General features: G+C 35.0%; 1 protein-coding gene across 1 annotated transcript in view; it reads right to left on the bottom strand.

Annotated features, from left to right (window-relative positions):
- Lrp1b (LDL receptor related protein 1B) overlaps positions 1-14,374 on the bottom strand; it is a 1,542,993-nt gene that overhangs the window by 275,003 nt on the left and 1,253,616 nt on the right. The window contains exons 44-47 of the mRNA XM_042055373.1: positions 10,388-10,580; positions 9,400-9,525; positions 4,932-5,060; positions 2,795-2,914 (exon numbers count right to left, since the gene is read on the bottom strand). Of these exons, the coding sequence (XP_041911307.1) occupies positions 2,795-2,914; positions 4,932-5,060; positions 9,400-9,525; positions 10,388-10,580 (568 nt within the window). The remainder of the gene's footprint in view (positions 1-2,794; positions 2,915-4,931; positions 5,061-9,399; positions 9,526-10,387; positions 10,581-14,374) is intronic.

Raw genomic sequence — 14,374 nt, 5'->3', positions numbered from 1 at the left:
CATTATTTTAAAATAACCATCCTTTATACTGTCTGATGTGCTCTCCTTATTCTCCTCATTGAGTATGAAAATCAATACCTCTTATCTGAGATCCACTAGTGGAACTCTGGCTATCGGATCATTGGAATAGCTTTATTTGCAAATTTCCAAATTTCAGAGGAAACTAATCTGAGCTTATCCTATTCCTAAATAACCGATGTCCGTAATAACACCTGAGAACATGGAAACAATCAGTGGGGGATTAAAATTTTCAGTCAATTTCCTAAGAGGAAGATGTATATTATGTCCTAATTTTGTGTTTCAGTCTAGGTTGGAGTATTTTACTTAAAAAGTGTTCAGCAAAAGGAGAGATTTTAAAAAGGACACTGTTTTAGAAATACTTGTTGTGTACAGATTTTAACTAGCCTGACATGTTGTCATTTGACTTACAAATATTTGTATGCCATTCAGGGTCACCATTGGTCAGAAATTTTAAAAACGGCAACACTAACACGTCATTTTATATAGGGTATGCATTTTCTGAATATTATTTACCATTCATTATAATGTTAATAATATTACTTAATTTGATTGAATGTTTTAGTTTTTAGGAAACTGATATAGAAACTGGTTCAGGGCCTTATAAAATTGAGATAATAAGAGTAGGAGGAGAAAGTCTAATTTGAGTATTTGCCCTAGTAGTCATGTAAGAAATATCAACCTGTTAACACAGAAACAAATTAGGAAATCATAGGCAGGGAAAGCTGTATAAAGTATATTCAATTCAGGACTAAAGTAGATTGACTGTAAAGCTATTCTAACTGACAAATGGAAAATTGCCCATATATTCATTGCATTATTAATGAAATATACAATAAGGAGGCACAAGATTCTATGAGGCTTCAACTCCAGCCATAGAACTACAGGCAACTAAGGAATTCTAAGAATGGTATAAATAGTCTTCCTCCACAGAATAGTACACCAACTTTGTATCTAATTCTAAAGGTTAGTCCCTAAGACATACCTGTGTGTAACATAATGCACAGAAAGTTTTACTTACGAATACACACACACACACACACACACACACACACTATTGTTAGATATTAGTGGGAGAAAAGGGCCATGAATTTAAACAAAACCTCTTTGAGGAGTATATTGGAAGGGTTTGAAGGGAGGAAATGGGAAATGATGTAATTATATTATAGATTTAATAATGAAAAAATTAGAAAAAGAAAAGCAGAAACAAGTTTCATCATATGTTGGCACATTTTACAACATGGATGAATCTCAAAGACATATCTTAACTGAAAGAAGCAGGACATGAAGAACTATGTACACTGTATGACATAAACTGTGTGAAATGTTTACAAAAGACAAAATTGTGGTAAGCAATAAGAATGATAATTAGGAAATCAGATAAATGTTCTGAATTTATTGATTATAATGAATGCAAAATCGCATAAATTCACTAGAAGTCATTGAGTATATTAGAAACATGAAGAATATGGCATGTGTAAACATGTATCATTAATACCTTTAGTTTTAGTTACTAGTACTAAATATTTTACCCATACATTAGGAAATGATACGGTAGGTACAACAGAACAAAGATAATCATTCTTAGAGCAATAAATTCAGTATTGAGTATTGCTGAGGAATAATCCTTTGGTGCATCAAGATGCTGTGTTGATCTCACAGGTTTAATAAAGACCTAACTGACTAATAGCTAGGAAGGAAGGGTAGGTGGGAAAGCATGACTGAGAGAATGCTAAGAGGAAGAATGATGGAGACTCCAGCCAAATGCAGAAGAAGTAGGATATGTATAAAACAAAATAACAAGCCTTGATTCGTGTAGCATCACATAAATTAATAGAAATGTATAGTGATATTTCATTTGTATTTTAATAAATAAAGCTTGCCTGAAGATCAGAGAGTAAAACAGCCCCACTGGTCAGCCTAACAGATCAGGCAGTGGTGACATACACCTTTAATCTCAGCAGCCACACTAGTTTGCCAAGAAACCTTTAATCCCATCCCTAGAAAGCAGTATAAGATGGCAGGAGACAGCACTCAGACACAGTCTCATTCTGAGATTCCTGGAGGCAGGATCCCCATTTTAAACTGAGGTAGAAGTCAACGGCTGACTTTTTTTGCTTATCAGACCTTCAGGTTAAACCCCCAAATCTATCTCTAGGATTTATTTGCATTTTGGATTATTTAACTTGTAAGGCAGTAATAAGGCTAAGCTCTTGGCTGAGCAGTTATAACTAATAAGTTTTTGTCATTATTTGGAAACTGGATGGTGGGACAGAAAATTATGCCTACAGAATATTCTGACATAAACATCCTAAAAACAATTGATAAAATAGAATTAAAGAAAGGACAATAGTTAAATGTGAGCTAAATAATAGACCCTAGAAAGTTGTCATAAATTTTTAAATTCAGTTCATCTTGACTGATTTAGAAAAGTGAATACTTGCTTTAATCAAACTGTATCATTGTACTCACTGTTTAGGCTTTCTCCAAAATGCTCCTCTTTGGTGATATCCTCGGATAAAAACTATCCTCTCTCAGATTTCATAGAATCAAATTTTTCATTTCATGTGTGATGGAGGAGATCATGAGATTCTCATATCCCCAAATCTGGCTTAATTGTCTTAATATGGTGATCTAGAGTTCTATTCCAAACGTATTTGGAAAAGATGTCGTCAGATGTTTTCATAGCACAATTTTCTCAGGGACAAACCTTGTGAAAGTTTAATAAACAGCTATCATATTGTCTGATATCCCAAGCTTATGTGAGGGTATTTACCTTTACAATCCAGTTCATCGGAGTTATCGCCGCAATCATTAGCACCATCACAGAGTTTGCCATGAGGAATACAACGGCGATTATAACAAGGTTTGAATCCACTTCGGCAACTTCTATTTTCTTATGAATAAAGATTCAAACTTATAGTTAGAGGTCTATAGAAATACTTCTAGAGATTCCTAATCATGCATAAAATTTATCTTCTTACTAATGGAATCTAGATCCAGAAAGCAGTGCTGTGCTCTATGAAAGATCTGAGTTACAGTGTCTATTAGTTACCATGGAACAAGAGTTCATCCATTCGCTGAGTCCTATAGACCTGGTGCTTCCTAATTAGTGGTCTAGTACTGTAGCTACCTACTGTTGCTCAAACTTCTCCCCCTGCTTTCCAGGAATAAGCATATAACATGTATTCAATAAACAAGGAAAAGTTTCTATGTCAGAATTAGTAAAAAAAAAATGTTATTATCCATCAATTTCAATTAGTGCATTCGTATTTACAAGGGTTTCATAATAAAAAGTTAACAAAGCATGCATTCCCTATGAGAATATCAAAGAATCACAGAAATATTAATAAATTTCTGCTAACAGTTTAAAATATCCACTGAGATGAATAACATTTTCTTTAACTACCAAATGGAAACTTTAAAAATGCAATATGCCCAAAGTCATGGGATGCCTCAGATGAGGGCCAAGAACAAACTGTATAGCTGTCAGTGCCAACATCATAAGTTTCAGGAGGTTGTAAAATGAATTACAATAAAGTTAATTCTAACCAATAGGTTTAAATTACCATTTTCTAAAGGAAAATGCCTAAACATTCAAAAAGTATATGAAAAAGTGCTGGAAAAACTCAGCAGAATACAGGAAGAAAACAATATGAAACACTATGCAATCTTGACTAGCAAGAATACCATATAATGAATAACTATCAAGAAAAATCAAAAGATAACAATTTCCAGCCAACATGTACATAAAAGGGAATACTTACTTATTTTTACTGCAATCTTTATAGAAAATATTATGAGAAGTTTTCAAAAACGATAAATTCAACTATCGTATGAGCCAATGATCCTACGATACATATATATCAAAGGATGGAAATAGTAACAGCAGCATCTGCACTTCTATGTTTACTGAAATACTATAGTTTCCAAAACAGGAAATCAAAGTGTCAACCAAGGATGAAATATTAGGAATGCATGGTCTATGTATAAAACAGGATGCTTAGAACTTATTTAAAAGACTGAAAACCTGTCATTTGCATCAACTCAGACAGATTTAAAATGGAAGACACTATGTTAAAAGGGATTATAGTACAAAAAAACCAAAAACAATACTGTATGTTATCATTATACAGGAGACCTAAGCTGTTTCTCAAGAAAGTAGAAAATACAGCAGGTCACTGAAATTTTCTATGGCACTGAGATCTAATGCTGTTGGTCTCGTAAAGTTAAAATAAATCATACTATTTTCAAGTTGAATCTGGATAATTGTACAGTCAAGATTGATAGGGAAAGGAAGACAGATTCTTGCTGATTCCTAGGACAGAAAAAACAATCTTCTTCAGAGAATGATTTTGCTTATTGTCACTACCAGGGAGGCACGCATGTCGGAAAGCCATGTTTCTTATGAACCATGGCTATCACAGCTAGTTTCAACCTCGCAGGACTCTAGTCCCATGATGATCCTGGAAACAAAATGGAATGAACAATACTTTTACATGACTTCAATGTGTTCGTCTGAGGGTGGATCCTTGCTACAAAATAAGTGTGCCACATCCACCACTCATTGATACTTCGGAGTTAGTTTTTTTAGGAATAAGAGCCTAAAATTATTGGTAAATAAAAATTTCAAGGAGGTTTACAAAACTGCCTCCAATGCACTTTTAATTTGCATCTCAGGGATAGAAAACTGTAATGATATTCTCCAGTAAATACCCTGCTATCTGGGTAGATAATAATGGGTCTCATTTTATGACAAGCAAAGTCTAGTCAATTTGCCTCAGAGGTACATTTCCAGGGGAGACATTAAGGAAATTATTTACATGAAATAGAGACAGACAAAAAGACTTCAAACTATCAAACCAACTCAGAAACATTTCTCCACAATGATAAAGCATTCATTTGACACTTACCACAATAAAGCAGCTTTTCATCTGATTTGTCCTTACAATGAGGGATTCCATCACAGGTAAGCAGATAGTCAACACAGTCCCCATTCCCACACTCAAACTCCGAATAGATATTACAAGAGGAGTTTTTAGCTGGAGGAAGTAAAAGTAAGAATTTATAAATGAGAATTATTATATATTATTAGCATTATATTCCTTAAGTTTAATTATAAAATTAAACTATTATATAAACATATGAAATGAAGTAAAGAACAACAGTTCATTATATTACTTCACTAAAAAGGAGCTGAAATACATTCTATCACTGTTAATTTACCTTTGCAAGTCTTTGGGACGTTGTTTGTATTTTTTGACTAATATTTCTATTTCTATTTTATGGTTATTTGCATGTTTGACAATCATTTACTGATCATATATATGCAGAGGAAAACAGTAGCTTGAATTTTATAACTGACATATAGAGTAGCAGTCTTAAAATAATGCCTTTTAAGAAAATGCTAATTACTTAGGTATGGTTGCTCATGCCTGTAAAGCCTGTAATCCCAGAATATTGGAGCCTGATGCAGGAGGATTACAAGTTCACAGCTTTTGTGGGTATTAGTGAGTTCAAGATGGGTCGAAGTTGCACAGTGAAATATTGACTCAAAACTCAAACAAAATAACCAGTTAAATAAGCTTTGTGTGTTCTAACAATATGTTGGTGTATCCTTACTACTATTTTCCCAAGCAATAAAATTTTCCATAAAGAGACGGCCATATTTTAATTATGGGCATGAAGCCGTCTTAACCAAGTCATGGTCCCTTCTTATCTACATCTAATTTGATCTTCTCAATTTTCTGCTGTTGAGACACAGCAGCCCGTTACTACTTAAAACAAGAACTGGAAAAACAATAAACCATTACTTCCTACCAAGAAGCAGCTGGGATCTTTTGGAGGAATTAGTGGAAAATTTGAAAAGAAAAAGGACTGTAGATAGCTTGGAACTTGATATGTACAGTGTCTACCACCACAGCCATGGCATAAAATCTCAAAACCCTGATGGCTCTTTGTCTTTGGAGAGGGGTGGAGTGGGGGTATGGGTGGAAGGGAGGGGAGGGAAGGGGAAGGAGGAGGGGAGGAGATGGAAATCTTGAATAAAAAAAGGAGAAAAATAAAAAAAAATTAAAAAAAAGAAAGTGAAAAAAAAAAACACTCCTGGGATGTTAATGGAAAATGATCAAGATCTCTTTCTCTCCCTCACTCGGTACTCTCTACCTATCTCATCTGATTTGTTGTAAATTGCAAATATGGGCCAACAATGACAAAGTACAAATTACCTTTTCTACAGGTCAATTTTGTCTTAAGCATGTCATATGTTTCTTCTTTTAAGGGTATATATTATGGAAAGTAACTTAATAACTTATCTTTATTCTGATAAAATAGATTCATCAGCAAAATGTTGGGGTGAGAAATGTCCTGGTGTGTACTTGTCACACTATTTGCTAAGCAAATTGTACATTGAAATCAAGACATATTCATGGTCCTGAATTTTATTACGGGTTGTGTCTATAGGAAATAGAGTCCAATTTCACAAATTATTGCCAAAGATTTTGAATTTTCACAAATTTTCAATAAATTATCTACTAGTACTACTTGAAATTTCTAGTGTATTTTATTATTCCTTATTTTTTCAATTTTAATATAATATTGATATATAAACATGTGTCTAAAGCGTCTAATATAATTTATTCAATTAAATTCATTCAGTGTAGAACTTTTCATCATTTTTCAATGAACTTCTGTTACCAGATAAAGTGAAATATCATTTCAGAGGAAAGTAACAGAAGATTTAAATCTAAAAATTACTAGGAAACTTAAGGGGAAGTGCTTTAATAATTGTGCTATTATTATTGGGAAAAATTCTCTTAGATCATGAAATGTACAAAATTTAGACTGGTTGGTCTACTAGCAGTCCTGATTTTTTGTTTTGGGTTTACATTCAAGTCATATACTTACATTATTTTCTTTCATTTGCTTCTTATTTTTTCATATTTGATATTATATTGTAAATTTTATAAATATTCTTTCTTCTTTCCTCTCTCCAAAGCCTCCCACATTCCCCTCCTTGTTCTCTTTCAAATTCATGACCTATTTTCATTATTTGTTTTATATATATATATATGTATATATATATATATCAACCTATGAACATAACATGCTTACTCTCTCTAAAGTTGCTTGTATATATGCTGTATGTAACACCATTAGAGTAACTTCAGAAGAGAGGACCTTGGTTGAAGAACTGCCCAGATCAGACTAGCCTCCAGCTATTTTGTGAGAGTTTTTTTTATTTGATGATTGATGGAGGAGGACCCAGCTCACTGTGGATTTCCATCCCTGGGAAAGTGGTCCTAGGTTGTGTAAGAAAGCCAGATGAGCACACTATAAGCAGTGTCCCTCCATTGTTTACCTTCAGCTTCCTGTTTGAGTTCTGGCTTTGACTTCCCTCAATGACGAACTGTAATTTTGGAGATAAAATAAACTATTTTCCCCTGAAGATACTTTTAGTCAGTGTGTTTTATCACCACATCAGAATAAAAACAGAAAATATACATAATGCAAAAATGAATTATGTACAAGCACAATTCTTGCTCACATTTGCATGTCATAAACAGCCCTGAATAATTTTTGCCTCCATCTAAAGACAAGTTTGCCTTTCCTCTCATTCTATACATGGGAAATGTTTTATTAAAGTATGCTTGCCTTTCCTGTTTTGTGATGGATCTTATGAGGTTAACAATGTTGTATGGGATGTAAATACCTAAATATTTTACCAACGATTGGGCAAGCAAATTGTTTTCTACATTTACTTTCATGTATGTGTTAGCAAACTAAAGATGCTACTAACATTCATGAACAACGAAAGTGAATCAGTCCAGATATAACTCTAAATGTGTCAGAAATATTCTGTCTTATCATCAAAGGATTGACCAGTAGAAAGCCACAGCTACTTTGCAGTCTTGCTGATAGAGCACATGATTTCAAAATAGACACATAACTGATAAAAAAAAATTGTCGTCCTCAGCAGTTTGCACCCTTGAGGGGCCCAGTGCCACACTTCAATTCCACCGCAGTGCAACTCTGCATGATTAAAACATCTTCAAATTTGGCTCATCACCTCTCAGCAGCAGAGGGTAACAGGTAGCTTGTTAGGGGCAGTTACACATAAACTTTTGCACAACGGGTATCTACTGCTCACTGTATTTTTTTTTCAAAGCCATGACCCGAACCCTTCACTATAGTATGACCTGTGAGAGAAACATGAATGATACTGATGTATGACTGATGTTCCCGGTCTGCACGTGCCATCAGGTCATGATCATTAAGACTCAGCCCACAAAAGCAAACTAAAAGTTAACTCAGGTAGTCAGCCAATCTGTTCAGAAAGGTGCTAGTCAAGATTTCTAGGGATTTGAGGCCCAATGTATTAAAATTGTTTATACTAATTAAAATTCAATGAATAGTTGTAGCAGTCTCTCCTTTGTTCTGAAACAGTCCTATAACAAGCTAGAATTTGTTTTCTTTTTTTTGCTAAGATGTGCCCTTGATTGTAGCACCCACTCACAAAACAAAAGGGCACACAAAATACAAGAAAAGATTCTCCAGGTAGATAAAGACTAAGAAGTGTGAAGTTAAAGATGAAAGATACTTATTTTCAATGAGTAAGCATAACCACTTCAGTTAATTTCCTAACAAGGATGATGAGGGGAAAAAATACAAAGAAGGAGGTAAAATGTTTCAAAACTAGCACATTTTGGAAATGAGTTCACCAAGCTCTAAAAAATATTTCTCTTTCCATCTTTTTCACATACAAAGAGTTACAGTGCTAAAGGGAAATTAACCTTTTTATGTAGGTTGCTAATTTTTCATGGCAATATTGAAACACTTGAACCATTATTTATTTTGGAAATTTAGCTCTTAATAAGGGTGTATTATAATGGTACTAATTAAAGACTGCAATGCCTTTGGGAAAAATAAACATTGTGCAAGGCTGCAAAGTTACATTCTTAATTAACAGTTTAGAAATGATTACAAATAAGCTGCATGAGCCATTCTTTCTCATTTGCATACTGCCATAGACTATGAAGGAGGTTATTCGATGACCACTGGTCTCCTCTATGAATTCTAGTTAATTTTAACTGTAATTGATTTCATAATTGTGAGAGTCTCAAAGATACAGCTACAATTTAATAGATGATCCTGTAAATGGTAACTTGTGAAGCTGATCCTAACACAGTCATCCCCCAACCATAGGCTCATAGCTATTTTCTTGGATACTGTTACTTAGCACATAAAGCTACAAAAAAATACTAGAATGAGCTGAATTCTTGAATAAACAGATACAAAAGAACTGACCCTCTACAATTTTATGAATGCAGTAACAAAATTTTGATATATTTTGAGCATATTGCATAGATTACCATTACTTACTCACACATCTGTTGTTAGCTAGCAATACTCGGTCTCCTCTACAGGAGCAATTCACTCTTCCATCAGGAGTTAAAAGGCAGAGATCATGGCAACCTCCATTTAGTAATGCACATGGAGAGAGCTCACCTGCAATGAAGGGGCCCATGAGCAGCATTTTGTGATGAATACATGTTCTACATTAATTACACTTAAGCAGAAGACTGTTGACTGGCCTTGACCTCCAGGGCACTCAGAAATTTTGAAATGCCATGGCATTATCAGAGCTATTCCTACTGCAAACCACAATTACATAAGTATTCCAATGTCTGTGGATTTATAAACCAAGATGAAAAAATAGTAAGAAAATCCTTATCCCAAAAATAAATTAGTCTGTATTTTTAAACATATGAGAAATAAATGAAGCTGAAGTAGAATTTCACAAATAATTAAAACTGAAATTGTTCTGATGTTAACCTACTAAATTCTTTAGAAGTTAATTAAACATTTCAGGCAGTTTTTATATATCAAATAGTCAAATTCTGAGTATTATATCACAAGGTCACAAATTTATATTACTATAAATGAGAAAAAATTGGAAGGTAATGATGTGGGATTCTTTTTGTATGCTGTGAATACCATTGGTGAATAAAGAAACTGCCTTAGCCTGTTGATAGGGCAGAACTTAGGTACGTGCAGAAAACTAAACTGGGTGCTGGGAGAAAGGAGGCAGAGTCAAGAGTAGCCATGGAGCTGCTGCCAGAGACAGACATGCTAAAAGTTTGCTGGTATGCCACAACTTCATAGTGATGCACAGATTTATAGAGATGGGTTAAATTAAGATGTAAGAGTTAGCAAATAAGAAGCTAGAGCTAATGGGCCAAGCAGTGATTCAAATAATATGTTTTCTATGTGATTATTTCGGGAGCCTGGGCATCTGGGAAATAAACAAGCAGCCTTTCTTACCACAAGGTTATATAATTAGTAAATATTATTTCCTATTACAACTTACAGCTATTGGTGTCATTAGCGACAGCTATGATTCCCATTGGTTGATGTGGAATATCAGAACGAAGAATTTTTGTTTCTCCTCCTGTGTACTTGTTGGAACGCAAAATAGCTCTTCGTCCCCAGTCAGACCAGAAGATATAATTGTCATAAACGGCCAGACTAAGAAAAGTCCCTGGTCCAGTCTTGACAATAACCTGAAATAAATTAAATTATAGTTTATACAAACATATAAATATTAAGACAATTATAACCCTTTTTGCTCCAGAACATGAGAGATGAAAATTCTTTATTTATCAACAGTAGGGATCATCATATCAACAATTCATTTTATGTATCCTCATGGCATGAGGGTAAGGCACATTGCTTTGGGAAAGGTCCAAGACCCCCGTATTATTACTAAGCTGAGCAAGGTATCCATCCAAAGAAAATAGGTTCCCAAAAAGCCAGTACATGCAGTAGGGATAAATCATGGTACCAGTGCCAGTAGACCCTCAGTGTGCCCCAGCCATGCAACTGTGAACCACATTAATGGGGGCTAGTTTGGTCTTATGCTTGTTCCCTCCCAGGCTTTGGAGTTGGCGAGTTCCCATTAGCTCAGATAGACTGTTTCAGTTGGTGTATCCATCATGGTCTTAACCTCCTTGTTCACAATCTCATTCTTTCTGGCCCCTCCAAGCTACTAGCTCCACAGAATGTTTTAAAATACAACAGAAGCAAAGGATGATATTACCAATGACACCTCAAACTGTGGGCACAGGTCTTAAAAGAATAGTACCGGAGTTGATCTTGAAGCCTTCTACCTGTTGACTAGCTCCTTTAATACCAGGAGAAGATATTCAGGGAGCCAATAGAAAAAGATGTCAATTGTCCTACTCAGTTTTGATACCCTACAAACCACAACCCTGACAAGGATCACAAGATGTCCCCTCAGGTGCAACAGTGACACTTATATCTGGACAGTACCCAACAGGCTTTTCATTGGATTTACAGCCTGCTCAATAAAAGGAAATTAATTCCTAGTATTATTAACTCAGGCAATTACCAATGGTTGATATGTGTATGGATCCCAGACATGTGTGTGTTGTTGGTGGTGAATCGTTTCTTTGTCAGAGTTCCTGCTCTCAGCATGAGCCAGGAATCCCTCCTGAATTATTTTTGCTGCTAATGCTGAGTCAGAGAGATTTCTCTTAAAGTAATCATGCTTCTGCTTGCCTCTAGCAAACAGAGACCACATGAGAAAATGCTGTTAGCAAGAAGCCATGCTTAACTCTGTTCTTTTGTGTCTAGAATTCCTTCTCAGGTTTTCTCAGGTTTTATGTGGATATAGTCACCCCACGTTGGCACCGTTTTGTAAGCAGAGGCCACGTTTTGTTTCCTGGGTGTCCAGACCTGAATAATCACACAGAAACTATATTAATTGCAAAATTACTTGGCCTACTATCTCAGGATTCTAATTGACCAACTTTTACATTTTAAATTAACCCATTTCTATCAATCTGTGTATTGCCACAAGGCTGTGGCTTACTGGTAAAAGCCCAGCGTCTGTCTCCATTAGCAGCTATATGGCATCTCCCTGGCTTTGCCTACTCTCTGTATTTATCTCTGCTCGAATTTCCTGCCTGGCTTATTTCTGCCCTGCTATAGGCTGAAACAGCTTTATTCATCAACCAATAAAGTAACACGTATACAGAAGGACATCCCACATCACTGGTTACTATGGGACAATACATTCCCAGAGCAACTTTATGTTGGAAACGTTTATTTTTGTTTGTGACAGGGAAGGCTTTGCTACAAGAAAGTGATGCTGCTGACCACACTGAACAGTTGTGCACTACTGGCTTTCTTCTCTTCATTTACTCTGGGAACTCAGCCCACAGGATGTTGTGACTCACATTCGGAGTGAGTCTCCCTCATCAGTGACATCTCTTTGGAAATACCCTTATAGTTGCATCAATTGCTTGAAGTGTTCCTACTAAATTGTCAACCAAGGTTAACCATCACAGGTGCATAGTACATAGTTTAACATTTTAAAAATGATGGTTATAAGCAATATTTTGATTACTTTTAGTGGTGTGGATTGATTCTTGAATAAATACAATCATTACCAAAGGTGACCTAAAACTGCTTAAGACCCAGTGTTCCCAAGATCTAAGTTAATTATTGACTAGAGATTTGGCTTTAGTAACTGGAACTAGAAACAATGTCTTCATAATTAATCTATGTTTGAAACATTAAATTAGAGAACACAGCAGTTTCCTTGATTTCACTAGTATTATATTTTATATAAACAATGTAAATATCCAATCAACATGTGAAAGGAATAAGAATAAAAATTTTCAGTTAGATGCAAATCAAAAAATGTCCTTTTCCATGATAGCATCTTTTATTATATTTAACACTGACTTTGCTGGCTGGCTACTTTTCAGTGTCTCCTGAGACATCAAAGGGGAAAAGCAATATGACACAATGTGTAATAACACATGCAATGTACAATAGATTCCACTAATAATGCACCAAACTCCTGCTATCTCATTTCTTATTAAAACTCATCCATGCATTCCCTTCTCCATATTAAATATGTCTACCAAAACTACCCTAGCTCTGTATCTTGCAAGCCTCATCAGCATCTTCGAGGACAACGAAGGAGCTTTGTCTTCATGAATTTCTATGTTATGTAGTGTTTAACTTACAACAGTTTGCATGCACTTTCGCTTCGAACTTATAAAATAGATTCATTTTTCAAAATAAGCCATGCTTTTTTAGCAAGTCTGTTTCTGCACAGACACTTAACTCCACATATGTTCTCACAAAAAAATAATTAAATTGATATTAAGAGTACTTTTTACAGACCTGAAATTATTGTTTCAGAAATTCATGTGTTTGGCCTCATGCCTTTTGTCTCTTGGCATTTATATCTACACTGGTATCTTTTCAATTGAAGCACCAAAACCAATCAGTAAATAAAGAAAATTCAGATTAACCTGGCAGACAATGTAGTCTCTACACCAGATATTGGACGCTAAAGCAAACAATATAAAAGTCAGGCAAATGGAAGGCATCTACATGCTGCAGCTGATTTCCTCTCAGACAAGATCATAAATGATCATTATGAGAAATGACAGGTTGGCCAGGAACATAGCTGTACGCTGAAGAATCTTATGCATTTCAAAGAAATAACTGCAGCTGTTTTGGCCTTGAAAAAAAATACAGTGATGTGGTAAGTCGGCAACTTAAACCTGAGAAATATTTAATATAATAGATTATTTTAATTTGAGGAAACAGCTGTATTACTTAGTAGCATTTAGTATTCAAAACTTGAAGCTATAAACATCTGACCATACTTGAAAAGAGTAATGTTCAAAGCAATCCAAAAACCTCCTTATTGTGTTTATTGTACGCATAACAAAGACACCTATACATCAACATGCTGAAGTTCCTTAGCCCAGTGTCGTCCATTTGTTTCATTAGAAATTCTTCAAGCAGTCAGTTCAGTCTTCCAGATCAGTTGCCTTCAAACAGTAAACAAGAATGCAATTTTCTGTCTCTCAGAATTACTTAGTATACCTCAAGGTTTTATGAGGGCCGTGCCAGTTAAGCTTGAAGTGGGAAAGATATAGCGTGTTTTAATTAAGATAACTGGAAATTGTATTGGTTAGTGTTAATTGTCTACATGATAAGATCTGAAATTGTGTTTGGGAAAAGCCTCCTGGCACACAGGTAAGAAGATTTCAGATTAGGGTAGGTTTTGCACATACCTGTGGAGAATCGTCCCTAGATTAGATGGAGGAGGAACTATTTGCCACCCATATCTGCCTCTTAATTTATACCCTATTGAATATCAGCTAAACTCTTTGGAACATATTCATTGTAGACCACTAGTTTCCACTAACTCTAAAGCTAAGAATCTTACCAAAGAGCCTCTGAAATCTACAGAAGAAAATTCCTCATTTTGTGTAACCCACCTATGTGCTCACCACACCAGTAAACT

This window comes from Arvicola amphibius, chromosome 7, assembly GCF_903992535.2.
Source record: "Arvicola amphibius chromosome 7, mArvAmp1.2, whole genome shotgun sequence".
Classification (NCBI taxonomy): Eukaryota; Metazoa; Chordata; class Mammalia; order Rodentia; family Cricetidae; genus Arvicola; species Arvicola amphibius.
This window is presented reverse-complemented; position numbering and strand designations above follow the sequence as displayed.